General features: G+C 44.9%; 1 protein-coding gene across 1 annotated transcript; it reads right to left on the bottom strand.

The window, feature by feature from the left end:
* Nucleotides 1-1,355: 1,355 nt before the first annotated feature.
* ppl (periplakin) lies at nucleotides 1,356-17,445 on the bottom strand. Its single transcript, XM_005462862.3, has 22 exons — nucleotides 17,230-17,445; nucleotides 13,970-14,069; nucleotides 13,517-13,671; nucleotides 13,051-13,171; nucleotides 12,456-12,581; nucleotides 12,326-12,367; nucleotides 11,711-11,872; nucleotides 11,526-11,633; nucleotides 10,995-11,090; nucleotides 10,794-10,916; nucleotides 10,558-10,704; nucleotides 10,324-10,475; nucleotides 10,131-10,240; nucleotides 8,824-8,981; nucleotides 8,520-8,698; nucleotides 8,273-8,411; nucleotides 7,895-8,088; nucleotides 7,146-7,296; nucleotides 6,976-7,059; nucleotides 6,764-6,880; nucleotides 4,500-4,592; nucleotides 1,356-4,424 (listed from the first exon to the last, which is right to left on the bottom strand). The coding sequence occupies exons 1-22, from the start codon at nucleotides 17,277-17,279 to the stop codon at nucleotides 1,752-1,754; spliced, it is 5,280 nt and encodes a 1,759-aa protein (XP_005462919.1). The 5' UTR covers nucleotides 17,280-17,445; the 3' UTR covers nucleotides 1,356-1,751.
* Between the last annotated feature and the right edge of the window lie 1,417 nt (nucleotides 17,446-18,862).

Below are 18,862 nucleotides of genomic sequence, written 5' to 3'. Positions count from 1 at the left end.
ACATCAAAAGGTACCGGTTGAGGTGGTTTGGGCATCTGACAAAGATGCCTCCTGGGCCCTGGGCCAGACCCAGGACACACTGGAGAGATTAACTCTTGGCTGGCCTGGGAACAACTTGATGTTCTCTCGGACAAGAGGTGGTTGAGGAGAGGGAGGTCTGGGCTTTTCTGCTTAGGCTGCTGCCCCCGGATAAGTGGAAGAAGATGGATGGATGGACCTTCACTCCATTTCCAGAGTGTAACAATCAATCTTAAATGCCCATGGTGTTGATTGCTACTAATGACAAGAAATAAAGCCGTTTCAACGCTTAGGGCTGAACCATTTTTTAATGGTGGTGGTGGGGGAGCACTATGCAATACATTCAGATTTAGAAATTATATTCATTGTTAATTGTAGCTAGCTTATTTTAATAAACAACACTCATAACAAATCATATGCATAACTATGGTGGCAACTATGGATTGTGCCACCACAGTAGATTCGTCCCTGAATTAATTTCTATCCCTGAAAAGCCTTCAGCTGATCCAAAATGCTGCAGTGAATATACTGACAACAACTAGAAAGAGAGAGTGTGGTTGTCCTTTACTGGCTTCTTTTCGTTGGCTCCCTGTTAAATCCAGAATTTAAAATGCTTCTCATCACATACAAGGTCTTAAATAATCAGGCCCCATCTTATCTTAATGACCTTATAGTACCATATCACCCCATTAGAGCACTTTGCTCTCACGCTACCCTATGAACTTGTTGTTCCCAGAGTATTTAAAAGTAGAATGGGAGGCAGAGCCTTCAGCTTTCAGGCTCCTCTTCTGTGGAACCAGCTTCCTGTTTGGATTCGGGAGACAGACGCCCGCTTTTCTTTTAACATTACGCCTAAAACTTTCCTTTTTGATGAAGCATATAGTTAGGGCTGGATCAGGTGATGCTGAATCCTCCCATATTTACAGTGCAATAGGTGTAGGCTGCTGGGAGCTTCCTGTAATGCAATTCACTCTCTGCATTTAATTATTAGTTATTATTAATCTCTGGGTCGGTTCCACAGCATGTCTTTGTTCTGTCTTCCTCCCCTCCTCTCCAGTTGCATGCAGCAGATGACTGCCCCCTCCCTGAGCCTGGTTCTGCTGAAGGTTTCCTCATGTTAAAAGGGAGATTTTCCTTCACACTGTCAAAGCACTTGCTCATGGGAGGGAGGGGCATCCGATTGTTGTTGTTTTTTCTGTATTATTGTAGGGTCTTTACTTTTTACAATATAAACTGCCTTGAGGCAATTGTTGTAATTCAGTGCTACATAAATAAAATTGAATTGTGATACCATAAATTCCATACATGTTTTCCACAATCAAATACCCCACAAGACATTACATTTTTATTGAATTTTTTATTGAAAGCACACAGCCGATAACCCTGTTTAAAGCCCATAAATAAATGAAACACTTAGTACTCTTGTGAGTTTTAGTGACAATATATCAAAGATACATTCTTAACCCTGTCACCAAGTTAAAGAAATTAAAGATCGAACTTTTCATCATCAAAAATTTATGTAGCTGGCTGTGATGATGGTAATATCAGTCCATGTATTCATGCCAGATATGCATAAGAAAATAAATACATGGTGTATTTGGGACTCGTAGGTAAAAACACATAGTAACTGAGGGTCACCACAATATTAAAGTGAGAATATAAGTATATATTAAAAGCTAGGAAGACCAGTCAAAACAGATTTTTTTTTAGAATGAAAATCAAAAACATATCTTTTAGAGCCCCCTGTTCTTGCCTGATACCAATGCACCAAACTCCTGGATAGAGATTTCTTTATTTAAGTACTGCTGAAGCTGGCGATTTGTGATGTGTCCAAGGCGCAGTGCATCATCGATGGAAAACTTTTTTCCTGATTTTCTGTCATGAAGCACAGAGGATTCTCCCTGCGGCCCTTTGACTGAGATCTCTTCCCAGTCACACTCCTGGCTCTGCAGGTTGACAAACATCTTCCAGTCGATCAGCCCTAGTTTGTAGGCTTCCTCTGGTCGCATCTCCTTGCCGGTATCTGGGTCGATGACGACAATAGACCTGCGGAGATGGCTTTCCCTCTGTTCCCTCTTCATCCTCACAGCTGCCAGGTTCTTTTTAAGCTTCTCTATTTCATCATCCTTCTGGTTTGTTACAGCCCTCAGCTCTGCCAATTCCTTCTGTAATGAATCAAGCCTCAACTCCAAGTTCTTTGAATCCTCTCTTGGCGCAGACTCCGTAATAAGCCGAGTCTCTTTGCTTGTGATCTCAATCTCTGACCGAAGCTTGCGAATCTCATTTTGCAGCCTTTGGTTTTCCTGCTGCAATCGGCTACTTTCATCACGGATGTAGTCCAATTCTTTGGTAGACTTGGTGTTAGAAAACTCCATATCAGAGAGCCTGGAATTGAGGGTGGATAGTTCTTGGTCAAGTTCTCGCCTTCTTCTTTTCTCATCTTCCAGAGTTCTCTTTAGGTTCTCAATCTCAATCTCTGCCTCTGGGTCCCGCTCAACTTGGACTTTCTCAGTGCGGACAACCCTTTCCTTCACATCTACCTTTTCCAGGGTGATCTGCTGCTGAATAAGGGCATTCAACTCTTTCTCAAGGAGGGTGCGTTTGTGCCGCTCTTCGTCAAGTTGTAGTTTGAGAATGGAGTGTTCCTTCTCCTGTTGAGGATCCTGCTGCAGAACCACCTTTTGTTTGACTGTCACCTTTTCACGATTTTCTTTGTCACGGATTTCTAGCTCATTAAGTCTAACCCGAAGCCTCTGGATCTCTAGTTCTGCATCACGCCTTGCCCTGCGCTCACGCTCCAGTTCTTCCAGCTGCATGTCCAGGTCAGTCTTCTGTCTCTGCAATTGGTAGAGCTCTGTCTTTAGGCTTTCCTTCTGTTTTTGCTCATTGTTGATGTTATGTAAGAAGCTGTCACATTCTGACTTAAGGACAGGATCCTCTTCCATCTTGACCACTTCTTGCTGAACAATCTTCTCACGGACCTGAGACAGATCCATCTTTCTTAGTCTAATTTTTTCTTCTTGTTCTGTCCGTTCTCTCTCAAGGTCCAGGCGTTTCTGCTGTTCATCAGCCAGCTTCCTCTTTAGCATTTCAATTTCTTCCTTAGTCTTTGGATCTTCTCTGTACTGCAGCACTTCATTGACAACCTCTTTGGTCTGCACTTGGGGTTTGGTATTCTTCCATCTTTCGATTTCATCTCGAAGCTGGCGGATTTCCATCTCAGATTTCTCAGTCTGGTGGCTTTTATCTACAATTTCATTGCGTAGTCTCTCCAGCTCTCTTTCAGTTTGTGGATCTATCTTATATTTGATTACTTCTTTGATGATCTCTTTAACTTCGACTTGAGGCCCTCTGTTCTTGAGCATGGTCAGCTCATCCTGCAGAGATCTCAACTGGAGCTCCGCATCTTTATACCGCCTCTGTTGCTCTACAAGTTCAAGACGGAGATTGGCCACTTCATTCTCAGCCTTGGGATCGGGCCGGACAATCTCTCGTACTTTCTCTTGAATCACAACCTTAGACTTCTCCTCTTCCAGGCTTGCAATTTTCCTCTGGAGGTCAGTCTTTTCCCGCTGTGATGATCTTCTTTTGGCCTTCTCATCTTCGTACTGCCTCCTAAGGTTTTCAACCTCTCTTTCAAAGGCAGTATCCTTCTCAACTTTCAGCACTTCCTTGATGGAAATCTTTTCCTCAGCCATTGATTTCTCCTTCTCCAGTCTTCGAAGCTTTTCTTGAAGAAATTGCAACTCATCCTCCAGCTGCTTTCTGCTTTCTATTTCCTTCTGTTTCCTGTCAAGCAGCACCCGGTACTCACTTTCAAGTTGGGGGTCATTCTGGACTTTGATCACCTCCTCTTCAGTGATTACCTCCTGTTCCTTGTTCTTCTCCTCAGCCAGGAGTGTAACATGTTTTTGGATCTCAATGAGCTCGTTGTCTTTAATCAACCTCTGCCTTTTTAGCTCTTCCAGCTCCTCCCGAAGCTTTCGGACCGCCTCCTCCTGACCACGGTCTCTTTCTATACGCAAGACCTCCTTCACTGTGTACTGCTGTGCCCCTTCTTTGACCTCTGTCTCAAGGCCACGCAGCTTCAACTTTAGTACCTCAAGGTCATTCTCCAGGACATGGGTAGTGCGGCGCTCCTCTGACAACTTCTGCTGGACTTTGTAGACTTCCTCATCCAGCTGGGGGTCTGGAACCTTTTTAATTAGCTCCTTCTTAACAATTGTATCCTGGGGCTTTTGTCCTTCAAGGACATAAATGTCAGTCTGAATGGTCTCTATTTCTTTTTCTAGTTGCTCCCGCCTATGGATCTCATCTTCTAGCTGTTTTCTTATTCTCCATGGCTCTTCACCAGGGGCACTGGCTTGGACCGACTTGACATTTGTAACTGGGATAATCTCAGATTGCTATAGAAAGAAAATAATCATTATTATTACTGTTGTTTTAATGTTTATGTAGCAATGATATGTGAAATAGTTTACCTGGTTCAGAAGACTGCTGGCAAACTCCAGATTCTGCAGTCTTTGCTTATTCACAGCATTCACCTCAGTAAACTTTGCCTCAATAGCTGCTTCCTGCAAACGATAAAATAACATGTAATGGAAGTCATATACAGTAACTTCTGTAGGGGTTTTTGGCTTATGCCCTTAAGCTGAGGATTCTGTTTGTTAACTTGCATGAGTCTATTTGTGTCAAGAAACATCTCTTTCGCTGTAGATACATTTTGCCCATAGACAGTATAAAATATTGATGTTGCTTCTGGCCAGTGTCAAAGTGCCTCAACAATGCATTCTATTTGTACGCCACCAGATGCCGATAGCCGTGGTTTCAAAGTCCTATTGAAAATCTATAGGAAACAAGCTTTCTGTTTTGACCTCTGCAAACACGTTCCTGTTAAGTTTCTGGGCTCAGTTATTTTGCTTCATAGTGGATAATAAACATATTCTATTTTGTGAATCTTGGCCACACCACATTTCAAAATGGATGATTATCTGTACAGCTTGTGATTGACGTGTCAGTGAGGAAGTGGATTCTCAGTCAGACATGACCCTCCTTATCACATCTGTCTTTTTTTTTTTTTAAACCAAGATGGCAATAGTGAAAAGATTCATCTTGAGGAAACCGGTGGATGTCACAGTAGCAATGGCAATCTTATATACGGAGAGAAATTTACCTCAAAGGGGTTGCAAATGCATATGATATGATCCACAAGTGTAAACTTGAGTTACAAGTGTGTACAATAATTTTGTGAAACTTTTGAGGACTTGCACGAGTGTGCTATGTTTGACCAAACGTCGAACAATTTTACAAATGCGTACATACAAACATGAATACATTCTGATCATTTACGCACAGCCTCTTGAATCAGATAATTTAACTTTTTGAAAACCTTTCTATGCATACGAATGTCTAAAACTACACTTAACATCTCTCTCACTCACTTACAAAACCTTAAATGCATGTGGATGAATCGCCTGAGACACACAGATCACATCGCATGCCCACTTGGGGTTTTGAGACAAGTTGAAGGCTGCCAGCTTCACACAGATCCACAAATGGAAAATGCATTCAAGTCCCAGTGTAAAACATCTTGGCTCCCACTGCATATAAGCACCCCACCCCCCAATAAAGTGGACGTTCTTTTTTCTAAATAACCTTTACCAGAAAACATTACAAATTATAGACACTACAGAGTAGCCTATAAAGGTACGGGTACTCCGGCTTAATCTCGCAGTCCAAAGACATGCAGTTAGTGGGGTTTGGTTAATTGGTAATTCTAAATTGCCCATAAGTGTGAACGTGAGTGTGGATGGTTGTCTGTCTCTGTGTGTTAGCCCTGTGATAGACTGGGGACCTGTCCAGGGTGTACCCTGCCTCTCGCCCTATAGTAGCTGGGATAAGCTCCAACCTCCTGCGACCCTAACAAAGAAGAGAATAGATGGATGGATATAATCCAGGTAAGTGGAATAACACTTTGATGTTATCGTACCCATCTTACAGTTCTCTAATCCTGAACATTTCGGATTGTGCAGGCTACTGTGTAGTGTTTGTTATTGGTAAATCTGTGTTTTCTAGTATTTAATAACTGAATCCCAATAGGTCAAGCTTAGTCACAATGCCAGCAGATCAGTTGATCTTAATGCAGGTCTACAGCTCAGCTCATGCTGTAGGCTGGGATTCAATTGGCAAATTTATTACAGGGCACATTATTTAAGCTACTTTAGTATCGTCACAGGTGCTGCACATCTGCAAGTCCATCACCAGCTCCTTGTTTTGTGATGCATCTGACTCATCACTGATATCTGCTCTGTTCTGTGCTGGGGGTCTTGCTTCTCACCTCACATAGGTTTGTGGAAGAGTGGGGAGGTCTGAGAATGCTTGCAAATATAAATATGACTGAAATGCAAATCTCAAATGTTGTTTTGACTATGTTTGTGGCTGAACTCAGCTTGTCTAAACAACCCGATAACTGCGTCATCAGGGTAATCTCAGAGTTTGTTTGAGAGTACCAGAGAAAACTCTGCGTAGTTTGAAGTGCATCCAATAGAAGACTGGAAAATTTCTGATTTCATGATTCTTTCAGGATATATCAGGTTCTCTTGCTTTTGGTTATTCGTTGTTTAAATTTGTATCCCAGCTGAAAACGAGCTCAGAGCTAGAAGATTTGTGTTGATCATAGAAGTTAGCAACACGAGTTTACAACTTTGCTGTGTATTTTCACTTCACCGTGCATGCTGTGCCTTACCTCCGCCTTGACTGTTGCTGCAGGTGATTCCAATCTGGTCCTCTTGTATGTCTGAGGTACAAGTCCATCTTCAAGATCGAGGATGGATTTGAACTTCTCAGCTTCAGTCTCATAGTCCTGCAAGAGTGAATCAGTAAACCACCATCAAACCTTTAACTTTTCTAAAAGACCATATGGTAAAGAAAAAAAAAAAATCAATGGAGAAAACCGACTTTGACAGCTTGCTGGTACAGCTGGGCATTTTTGGAGACATTGTTTAAATCAGACTCCTTTCTCGTTATATCAGATAGCAGGTTCTGTAGAAAAGGGCAGAGTTTTAATAAATGCCACTAACATTCATGTGTAAGGAGAAATATGCAGAATTATTGCTCAGCATTCATACCCTCTGATTTCTCAGCTTCGTCTCCACTTGTTTTGGGTCATCAGTGTCTCGGGGCTCGTAATTTGGAACACGAGAGAGCCAGCTGTTCAAATTGTCATAATCATTGCGGTAGTTTTTGTATGCCATCTTGGCTCTCTGCAGGCTTTGAGCCCTGCACAAACAAACCAAAACATATCATCAGAGATCGTATGTACATATGATATGACCTTCTGTGCTTCAGGGACCCTGATGGTCCGCAAGCCAAAAAGCGTTGGTCAGGTAATAAAGTTGTTCCGTAGTGCTTCAAGTGTCACTCGAGTCTTCACGCCATCTCCATGCACCTTGGGTAGGTGATGTTGTGCTAGAAATTTCTGGCCATTGATGACGTCCTGTGCTGTATTTGCTTTACATCGGAGATCGTGGCTCAGGAGTTGGCAGTTCGTCTTGTAATCGGAAGGTTGCCGGTTCGAGCCCCGGCTCCGACAGTCTCGGTCGTCGTGTCCTTGGGCAAGACACTTCACCCGTTGCCTACTGGTGGTGGTCAGAGGGCCCGGTGACGCCAGTGTCTGGCAGCCTCGCCTCTGTCGGGCCCCAGGGCGGCTGTGGCTACAATGTAGCTTGCCATCACCAGTGTGTGAATGGGTGGATGACTGAATGTAGTGTAAAGCGCTTTGGGGTCCTTAGGGACTGAGTAAAGCGCTATACAAATACAGGCCATTTACCATTTTATATATTACTGACGTGCTTTCCTGCCCATCCTAACAATTTACCTCGAGTCAGTCTGCTGGTTGAGGTTATTGTATCGCTTGTTGAGTCTCTGGACATCAGCTTCCTGCCTCTCGATGTCAGGGCAGTGCTCTTGGAACTTGTTGGCCATGTTCTCACAGCTGCTCTTGGCCAGTCGCAGGTTCTGCTCTGTGTCAGAGATCAGTGTCCTCTGTGACCGCAGGTCTGCTCCGATATCCTGCCAGAGCAGCAAAAGACAAACTGCTTGAGACAACCTACAGTAAACAGACACGTTCCTCCAACTGTCCGTGAACGTGTGGCAATTTGAACATGAAGGAATATAAACTGAAACAGTAACAACAATTTTCAGTTCAGTTTATATAAAACTGAATAAATTCTGTTCTGATATAAGACCATCTTACTGCAAGTTCCCGCTGGGTTTTCTCCATTGAAGAGATGTCAGCTGGAGCAACCTCCTCCCTGGCCAGCTTGTTCTCGTAGGTGGACAGTAAGGTCTTTCCATTTTGCAGAGATGACTCCAGCTGGTTGGAATTCTTCAGCCTAAAGCAAAGTTCAAATATGCCTGTCACTGAGCACACTGAAAACAGAAAAAGCAGAGGCATGCTGCTGCACTGATGACACTTTGAAAGCAATAATCAGGTCACATACTTCTCCTGAGAGCACTGAAGAAGTTGCTCCACCTTGGTGTACTTCTTGTTGGCCTCATCCACTTTGCTGTGAAGTTGAGATGTGCTGGCACAATTTGGGTTTGAGACCAAGAAGCTCTGTGCTTCCTGCACTTTAGAAGACTTTTCTGGTTCAATCCTTCTGACAGCAGCAGCAATGTCCTGGAGAGAAACATCTGCACTGGTGAGTTGCACAGTGCAAAAACACACTCTTTGCTTGGTGGGCTAAACTGAGCAGAGAGAAGCAGCTTTAATATCAAACCAAAGAACCAAGCGGACGTTCTTACTTTCATGTCCTGCAGGCGGTCAGTACTGTCCTGCAGTGACCTGTTCTGTTCCAGCGGTGGGCGCACTCGAGCATAGATGGCTTTCTCCTGTTTGTCCAGGTCACTGACAACCTTATCCAGACCAGCCATCAGCTGGCGGCACTGCTGTTCCTGTTTGTCTGAGGTTACACGCAGCAGTGTGTGAGGGCAGGAAAACATATTCATCACACACACACTTGATCTGAAATCTTCCAGCCAGCAGCAAGTTTGGATTTATATTGCCTTCTTTTCATGCTTCATGGTTATGAAAGTCAAAATTTCAACTTAATGAGCATCTTGAAGTTTTGAGTTTCTTCTGAGTAACTTAAAATTTCAAGAACCCAAAGTTTTGACTTACTACAACTGTTTATATATTACTGTGTCATGAAGGCAGCAGTGCAGTTGAAGCTCATGCTAGCAGCCTGTCTATTCTGTGTGTGTCCTTTTTGTATGTAGTCTGCTCAGATTTACTGTGTGTGAGAAAAACAAATGTGTCATAGAAGAAACAAGGCGAACACAAAAGCAGACGGTCACACGAGAACAGTAAACTACACCTGGATCGCTCCACTCTGTGCTGGTTTTCAAGAAATCATGCAAATGACACGAGAACTGGACTGAAACATCAGTCAGGTCTAATGAAGTGATGATTCCACATTTGAAATTTTTGGTTCAAATTATTATTGTATAATTGTAGAGGAGAGAGGACAGCAGTGAGCGTATCCAAAGAACAGCTTCAAGAAGCCTGGAGAACTATTACTGAAGATGCTTGGATAGAAAGCTGCCTCAGAGAGTTCAGGCTGTGCTCAGCGGTGGTCACACCAAATATTTATACAAACTCTGTCTGTTTGCACGTGTTTCAATACACCACTGCACCCATTTCTCATGATCCTATGTCCTAATTATGAAGAAACTAAGGGGTGGCTCAATGTCACCTTATTATCTGAGAAAAACTGAATTTTTGGTGAGGAAGTTTCACTAACATAGTTGCTTGAATAGATAAGAAAAACAGAGCATGTTGCTGTTATGCGAGTTTCCTAGTGTGCGGATTGTTCAGATAAATCTACCTGTGACAAACAGAGCAATGGCACTAACTCTGAAAAACCAGGGCAGCCTTTTACCTGAAGGGAAGGCAGAGCAGTTGCATATATTTGAGTTTATTGGCAGCAAACAGTGTGAGTCAGAGGCACCAGCACACTGAAGATTATACTAGAAATCAGCTGGTCTGATATGTCATCACCAACTAACTTGGCTAATTAGGGTGGTAACATATTATTGTGCGTAATGCGTACCTGTAGCGGTTGCAGTTCCGCTCGTCTTCTTCAGCTCGTCCAAGCGTTTCTGCAGAGTTCCCTTGGTGACTGCCATCTTCTGTTTGATAGCTTTCTGCTGGCCGGTCAGGCTGCAGCACACATGACACACTGTTACAGCTGTAGATCCCCTCATCGGCTGAAGGAGTTTAGAAAGTCCTTTGTACACACTCACTTGTCAGCGATGGCCAGAGCCTCGGGGTCGGTGGGGGGGAACATGAAGCAGACGCCCGGGGCAGTGATCTTGTGTCCGGCTGCATCCTTCACGTCCCATTTGGAACCATTTTGCCGCAGGAGAGTGTACCTCTCCCCCCGCACGATCTGACCCTACACGTGGGAACAGTTAGAACGCATCACTGGATCACGCCGGTATCGTCTCAGTATTAAGTGTGAAGGACACAGTACGTACGTCATCGGTGTCAAATTCACACAGAGCCTCGACAGGGATCAGCTTCTGGGGCGTTTCCCTGCGGTACTTCAGAGGCAACACCTGAAGGCTGCGCTTCTGAAGGGCCTTAACCCGCTCGTCAAAGTTCTCGATGGCCTTGGCTTCGTCCTGCACACAACAAACGCACAAGCATGTCGTCACCGTACGCAGTCAGTGATGCGATCAGCTATGGTCTCCGTGCAGATAAAAGCACTCACGTCCAGCTCCCTGATCAGGCCCTCCATCTGATACATATCTTTGAACTCGGGGTTGTACTTCTGGTTGATCTCTGTGTCCAGACGCTTCAGTAGGTCCTGAGTGTCGCGTGCCTCCTTGTGGAACTGCATGCAGACACACGCACGTACAGATGAGCTTCACTCTTTAAATGCGTCTCTGTGCATGTCACCTGTTACACTGACCTTGTGGTACTCATCCATGTGTTTGAGGTGGTTCTCCTCACAGATGAGCAGGTTCAGATGCTCCTTCCAGTCAGCGTGGACTGCTTCCATATGAGCCTGACAACAACGTAACAGTGTCATTATATATACACATGAGGCACTTTTCAAAAACAGACAGAGTTAATAATGAAACAATAAGAAGCACCAGTATAGCTTCTTACCGCCTTTTTACATCGATCTGAAGGATGAACGTCATCTTACGTTACCCATAATAGACTGTGAGATAACAAGTGGAAGCAGCTCATTTGTTGTCTGAGCTGCTCATATGCCAAACCAGCAGCTAGAGGGACTGGATCTAACCCACAATCAGTGTTTTTAACCAAAACAAGAACCATATCATCCCTCTGCTCTGTGAGGACTGAAAAGTGCCTTGAAGCCCCGCTGTCTTTAAGGGTGAAAACATAAACCTGCTCTACTGCAGATTCCTGTGGAGCCCAGAGCCCAGGCAGAAACGCACTAAGAAAGAGTCCAACGTGTGTGGATGATCGGTACCTCGATAACATTCTTCCCTGGATGGTCAGAGGCAATCAGCTTTTCTCCATCATCGTTCAGCTTGGTGATGGTGCCCTCCTTGGACTCCAGACATTTACTGATGAAATTCTGTTGGTTGAGACAAATTTGCTGAGCGAGCTGAGCTTGTTTCACTCGCCGTGTACGTGTGTGAATTCCACAGCTACCTCGTACTGCCTCTGGCGGGCAGGGTAGTCCAGGTTGTTGTCACTCCAGTCGTATTTGAGCCTCTCTTCCGCTTGCTGGTCCATCCAGTACAGCTCGTTGGTGCAGCGCTGCATGTAGTCTCGCAGGCTCAGCAGGTTGCGCTGTCGAGCGCTGGAGTTAGCCTAGCCGAGGGAACAGGAAGCTTAGAGTCACCAACAGTAGCTTTGTTTCAGGTTTTTACAAGGCCCTCCTGAACCAGTCAAGTCTAAGAAAGTTTTGTTTGCATTTGAATTCAAACGACATGATTCTGTGTTTTAACATAATTAGCATGAATCTGATGAGCTTGATTTATAAGTGGCCTTTCCAGCATGTATGAATGATAACACAACATATGGTACAGTCTGAGTTTACTTGTTATTAATCTTTTCAATGATTAGGTGCTGAAAAGATTTCATTTAGTAAAATCAAGTTCTTGAGTCTTTAACAAATTCATGTTTTTCCAAAAGAGAAAACACTTCACGTGCTGTCAGCCGGCTGGACGGTGTGTGCTGTGTGCATGCACTGCACTCACCACGGATCACAGTGAAACTACACAAAAGTGCACATATATCAAACACACAGAAACAAACAATTACCAGCAGTTTGTTGTACTTTGACTGAAGGCTGCTGACGTACTCCTGCAGAACAAAGCAGAGCAGACACAGAGAGTCAGCGAGGAACCGACACAGGACGTCAAACTGTGCAAACCTTTGATTCTGACATCACCTTGTCTCCGCTGGCAGAGATGTGAGGAGCCAGAGCCTCCACCTCGCTGTGGAAGATGTTGTGTTCCTCCACCTCGTTCTCCACAGTGGGCAGGTCCTGGCCAAAGCCCTTGTTTTGCAGATTGTCCTGGGCAGAGAGACACAGTGTGTATGATGAATGAAGATCAACTTTTATGAAATAAAACGTCTAACTCAGTGACCTACGTCTAACACCCTCTGCAGACACGTGACGTGAAATTTCTGTCATGCAGACATGGAATACTTTTATTGTAGACTCTACCCCGCTCTCTAAAAGCCTGGGTTCATGTTCACCTGTGCACTGTACAAATACCTGATTCCATTGTTTAAGCATCACTCATCCTAACCCACAGTGACAGTGATCTGCAGCGTGCGAGCCAATCGTGTTGGATCACCCACCTGCTGCATGTAAGCAGCATGTGCACACACAGCAAAGGCTTTCTCAGTTGTTGCAATGACATAAAGACTTTATAGACCTAACGAGGTGTTCACAAAACCTCCGTGTAGCACTGTGCTGGACCTAGCAGCGAGTGCTGCACACTGTGGCTTGAATTCGTGTTTGCTGGGTTTTTGTTTACCAGCTTTTCATCCATCATGTTCCCCCAGTTGATGCTGGGCTTGCCCTCAGTGCGGACCAGGTGGTAGATATGGCCGTGCTCCTCTCTCAGCTTCAGCACTCTGTCACGCAGTTGCTTCATGCTGAATACACACAGAAACAAGAACACGACACATTTTAGGTAACAGAGCCAGCAGGTAACAGTACAGCTGCACATGCAGTCTGTGCACAGCTGTTGGACATTTCTGTTTGTATGTGGATGCTTTTAGCTCTCCTCACAACATCCTCAAATAAAAAACGACATTCAAGTAATAATAACTGTATGCCACATAAAGCCGAGTGCTTTGCTGCTGTAGACCAGCAGTAACCAGGTCTTCCTCAGGTCTTCATGAATATTGATGCTGTAACATTAAGCTTGTGTTGTGTGCATCATGCACTAACAGGCACAACTAAGGTGGTTTGCGTAGCATGAAATAGCTTTCACTCACTCCTGTGCTATCATCTCAGCCTGCGGATGCTGAAGGCGCCTGGCGTTGACGACATCCTCATCCAGGCCATTCAGCAGCTCCAGAGAATTGAGGATTCTCTTGTTGGTGTCTTCTTGATACAGGGGCTGCTTCCCCTCATTGATCTTGCTCACATCCTGTGAGGAAAGAGTCAGTCATGTGGAGTTAGACAAACACTGCCAGCCTTTCATGGATTTCAACAGTTCAGCTCTGAATGAACAGACAGCAGCTGAAAGTGTATCATGACAGTGCTGTGGCACTGAGCTCAGATGGGCACTAACTGTGTGACTGTGGTGGGTTTTTATATCACGCATACATACTCGATGTTGAAGTAAACTGGTCTATTTCTCAAAGAGGCTGATACATATGTAATTACAGCCGACAGCACACATGAAGCTGACTGGACTGTTTGGAGACATGACTGCAGGACTGTACCTTGTTGAGGTTCTGCTCCACATCGTAGATATTCTTTTCCACTTTATCAGCATTCTTCTGCAGCTTCTCGATCAGTGTGGTGAGTTCTGTGGTGGGAGCACTGAGAGACGACACACAGAAACAGACATCTTTAATGATGTCACACACACGAGCTTTTCTGGATCCCTGTGAAGCAACTCTATAGCACTATATAACATATACGTCGTAATTACAGAAACTGAAAATGGTGGCTTCGTAACAAGCTCAGCCCCTTAGATCATGAGCCACAGCACAGCAGCTTGAGGGTTTTAGAAATACAAAACACCAAAACTGATCAGTGTTCAGCACCGCAAGCCCCATCACTAAAGCACTACTCCAGGGTTAGTACTTTAACGAGGCATCAAAGAAGTGCAGAGCACATGGCTGATTAAAACTAAACCAGCAGATCTGACAAACTGGGAACCCATCACGAGTAGGAAAGAGTGCCAAAGCATGTAAAGAGTTGAATATGTAGTCAGTCTCAGAGTCCTGAATGGGGCTACAAATGCAGGATAAATGTATTAGACTTCTTTCCTGTGCACTGTTAGTTTCAACAGTGACATGTTTGTACAGAAACTGACATTATGTTGCTCGTACAGTTACCAAGTGATCCAGGACCCAGCAGCAAGTACTCTGCACAGTAACCTGTGCTGTTCATTACACATAGTGATAATGAGTCATCATCTAACTGCATCTTTTCATCATGTGATTTCATCCTGGATCCTCATCCAGTGCACTAAAACACACCCTGGTGTCAGACAGGAATCAATGACCAGCGTCAATTTGGGTGAAAATGAACACAACTCACTACAGTACGGCGTAAACAGCCACCATTGAACAACACAGGAAATCATTCCTGCCTGTGGTCATCTCCCTGCACAACTCCTCCATCTAATGCATCCATCACTGTAGCACACAGTGCAATAGTTACACCTGTTTGTACATCGTCTACAGTGAAAATACCAAAGTAACAAAGTTCAGCGTAAAATGTCACTCGTACATAGTTAATCTCTTCAATACTCTGGATATTTATAATTGAGCCGTTTGTTTATATACTAGAGCAAATTCTTATATTTGTAACTTTGTAATAAATTGTATCATTTAATTTAGTCCAGTCTGTTATTGTTCTTGTTGTCTTGGAGCGACTATAATCACATCGTTTCCATTAATAAAGTGTTCTGATTGATAACATCAGAGCTCATGAGTCTGACTGTGTATGCTGGCCTCTCCAATGTAAAAGGATAAGGTGCCATTAGGTAACTCCCAGCTGACATATTCCCTAAAATGAGGGAAACTAGCCCAGCGAGTTTTTGTTTCATGCGCGCACACACACACACACACACACACACACCTATCATTTGTTACATAATGCACGATGCAGTAATTTCAAACCTGAGCTGATTTTTACTTTAACACAAACAAGTCTGAACTGGTGCGTACTGTCGAGCTGTTCTCTGCAAGCTCATCCAAAAAAACCAAAAACCCAACAGGCTGAGGGGGATTTCTGACTTTAGTGACAAACATGAAGAAAACGTCTCATCTACAACTTTACACTCGTCTTCTAAACATCACAAAACCAAATACATGAGAACAAAGGAGCTTCACATGAACGCAGCGGTCTCCTGCATGATTTCAAATGATTAGCACTACTTGTTTGCATAAAACTTGTGTAAAAGTGGAGAGTTGTTTTCATTGTGAATTCAGAACAGATGTGAGCTCACCCTGCTGTGGTCATTAGAGCACCAAAGAGTGCACAGTGTCAGATTACCAAACAAGAAGCAGTTCTGTGCTGATCTGCAATGCTCCAACAGTTTAACCTGCTCTGCTTTGTATTGTGTGTTTCTGGATCCTGGAGAGGTCACTGGCTTTAACGCAGTGTTCTCACTGAGGCTGTGTTAGTTCTGAAAAGGACCTGGCACTCGACAAACATAACTCACGTGTTTCCACAGGGAGCTGGTTAAATCAGAACCAGAACGCTCCAGCATTAGGTCACACAGGGTGTGGAAGCCTGCTGCTGTCACTAAAGCATCAGTGCAAACCCCGAGACCTTTTCTCTGTGTGTAGACTGAGACGTGCTGAACATGCTGTTAACCAACTGGAAGGTTGGTGGTTTGAGCCCCAGCTCCTCCAACTGGTATGTGAATCATCTCTGCACAGACACTGAGCTCTGCAGAGATCACTATTCCCCAGCTTCGCCGCCTCGCCTTTACAGTCGTCTCTGTTCGCTGGGCTTTGACTTAAAACCTGGCTCATCAATGAAGAGAGCTCATCTTTCACACACGCACACCTGCACCTGGTGTAGGACAAAAGGGTGGAGCTGCATAATTCAGATTCTATGACAATCTGTTGGTGGTGATCACAGGGCATGAGTGACTATAATGGCCGATATGCACTAAGACGGCTGAAACAGTGAGAAGCCAATAAATCACTGTGCTGGTGTGAACAAAGTTGCTTCACATGAACATGAAGCCACAGCACCAAAACAAGGACTCCTTTGCTGTTGGCGCAGGTGTGGCAGCAGGACAAACATCTCTCACTGAAACACTAATGTGTCTGATAACTGCTGCTTGACAGGGAGTACCATCTGTCTCTAAGCCAGCGCTCTGTAGAATCATGATTCAACACCCTCACTTTATCACTTTCACGACGGCCTGTACCCTGGACAACGCCAGTAAAACAGCTGAAGTGACTGGGCTTGGTGGTGTCATTATGGGCGAGGCTGCAAGGAATTCCTCTCACATTGTGTTTCTAAGGAGGGCAGCAGAAAACTTATCGAACCAGTTACCGCAAACTATCCACGGCTTATCAGCCACACCCACTCTCCAGTTAATGCACAAACTATGTAGTCTAACTCCGAGTTTCGGCCCTGCCCGTCTGTCTGTAGCTCATACAGACACCACCTCAGAACGTTTACATCCAGCGATCCATCAGGACACGATGATCCAAGCCTCTGTTAAAGCGCTCGGACGGACAGCTCCGCGTTCTCTCCATCTGCTGCTTGTTTAGCGCAGCGCCGCGACCGCTCTGTGTGCACAAACAAGTAATACAATATGCGCATATAAACTGCGAGCTCCAGTTCAGCCGGGCTCACCCGGGTGTGATCATTTAACCATCCTTTTGTCTGAGATGTGGCGTGAGTCCGCTGATCGTGTAGAAAGGTGAAATCACTACAAGTTAAGCACAGATGAAGCTCGCGAGCCGCTCTGAAGGGCTCGAGCGCAGAGGAACAAGCTCCTACTTACGTCTGTTTCGGCTGCGTTATCGTGGTGGACTTGCTCTTCTTCTTCAGCATGATGAAGGTCACCTGTCAGCGGCTTTCGACAGAAACAGACCCAGCAGTACAGGTGAGTCTCGGCTGCGCGCGCTCGCTGCGTCGCTGTGTGTCAAAGTCAGATATGTCCACGCGCCCTTCTCACTATCAGAGCGTGCCGTCCCAGCTCAAAGTACCAGAACCAATGAAGTCAGCGCTTCCAGCCTGACCTTCTACCTGTCAGTACCGCGGGGTGGGAGGGTCCAAACAGCGAGGCCCCGCCTTCATAGCCTTCCCCTCTCACACCCACGCAAACACGTTGTGTGTTCCACTGAAAAAGTGAATGAATTCTACAGTAAAACGAGGCGCGTCCATTTCAAAGTTTCAGTTGGGAGTAATCAGCAGTTTGTGTGCTGCACCTGTAACATCAGCACGGCTGCAGAGGCAGCAACAGGCTGGCTCAGGTATGCAGCCGACCAGCTGCTGTATCAACGCGTAGTGCCAGCTGCAGACCGCTAATGGCCGTGCCCACTGCAGAACGGGCCTGTGTAAAAGCGAGATGTCCTGGTCAGAATGATGTATCTCATTTATTTCTTTCATATAAACATATGCGCGAACACCTGCAGGCTTGGCACACCCACAAGTTATTAAAAGTGCTGGGAAATCTTAGTTTTGACTCATAGCACCCACCTTGGGTGCTTGGGTGTTAAGGGAGTGACCTCTGTTAGCAGCATAATATTCACTTTTATAAGGCAAAAAGTATTTGGAAATACTTTGAGGAACATAAGAGTTGTTGATGTTTACTTCATATTCTCCAGATCTCTGGCCAAGTGTCTGTAGGATGTGCAGGTTTGATCACTGGAGGCCCCAGCTGCTACAGGTTGTTTCAGTGACCTTAGTATTGGGGTCACGGCAAATCAGAGCCAGTTTCAGACAGCTGGATCTCTCTGTTCACTGCCTTTTCCTGCAGTGTATGTATCTGAAAATACAACCTGTCCTGTGTGCATGACTGGCTTTGTAGCTCTGGGTGGGGTGTGGCAGCTAGGACGGCTCTGGCTGAACCAGTCGGACTTGACACTGTGCTCCTCTGTGTAAATGCTGTGTTGTGTTTGTGCAACAGTGACAGTGTGACTGCAGGAATTCACATACAGAGTAAAGGCATTTCATGACAACATTCACTCTGTAGTTTTCACTTTGACTTTTTAATTCAACTCACTTTATTTATCACACTTTACAACCTCCATAAATAAAAACCTATAAACCATGGAGGTTTATAGGTTTTTATTTATGGACTGCAAAACCCTGATTCTTTTTTTCAGTCTGTTTGCTGCTGAGCTCAGGATCGCCGTCCTGTTGATGACGTAGGTTGGTCCAAGCTTTGGCTGTGGGACAGAATACTTTGGCATCATGGTCCACTCAGTTGCTGCTAGGTCTCCCAGGTCCTGTGGCTGCACCTCCTCCATCGTGGTGACAGGTGGTATTGGGTGTTTGATTATCTCCAATGTGGCACTGTGCATTAGAGACTAACAATTCCCCTTTGGTGTGGTCTGTTCAGAGCACATTGTTGCCAAAGTTTTGTGGTTTGTACATAGCAAAGATGATCCTGCTGCCATTTTTCAGAGAGA

This window comes from Oreochromis niloticus, linkage group LG4 (genome assembly GCF_001858045.2).
Source record: "Oreochromis niloticus isolate F11D_XX linkage group LG4, O_niloticus_UMD_NMBU, whole genome shotgun sequence".
In the NCBI taxonomy this organism is placed as follows: Eukaryota; Metazoa; Chordata; class Actinopteri; order Cichliformes; family Cichlidae; genus Oreochromis; species Oreochromis niloticus.
Note: the sequence above shows the minus strand (reverse complement) of the source record. Positions and strands in the feature narration are given on the sequence as shown.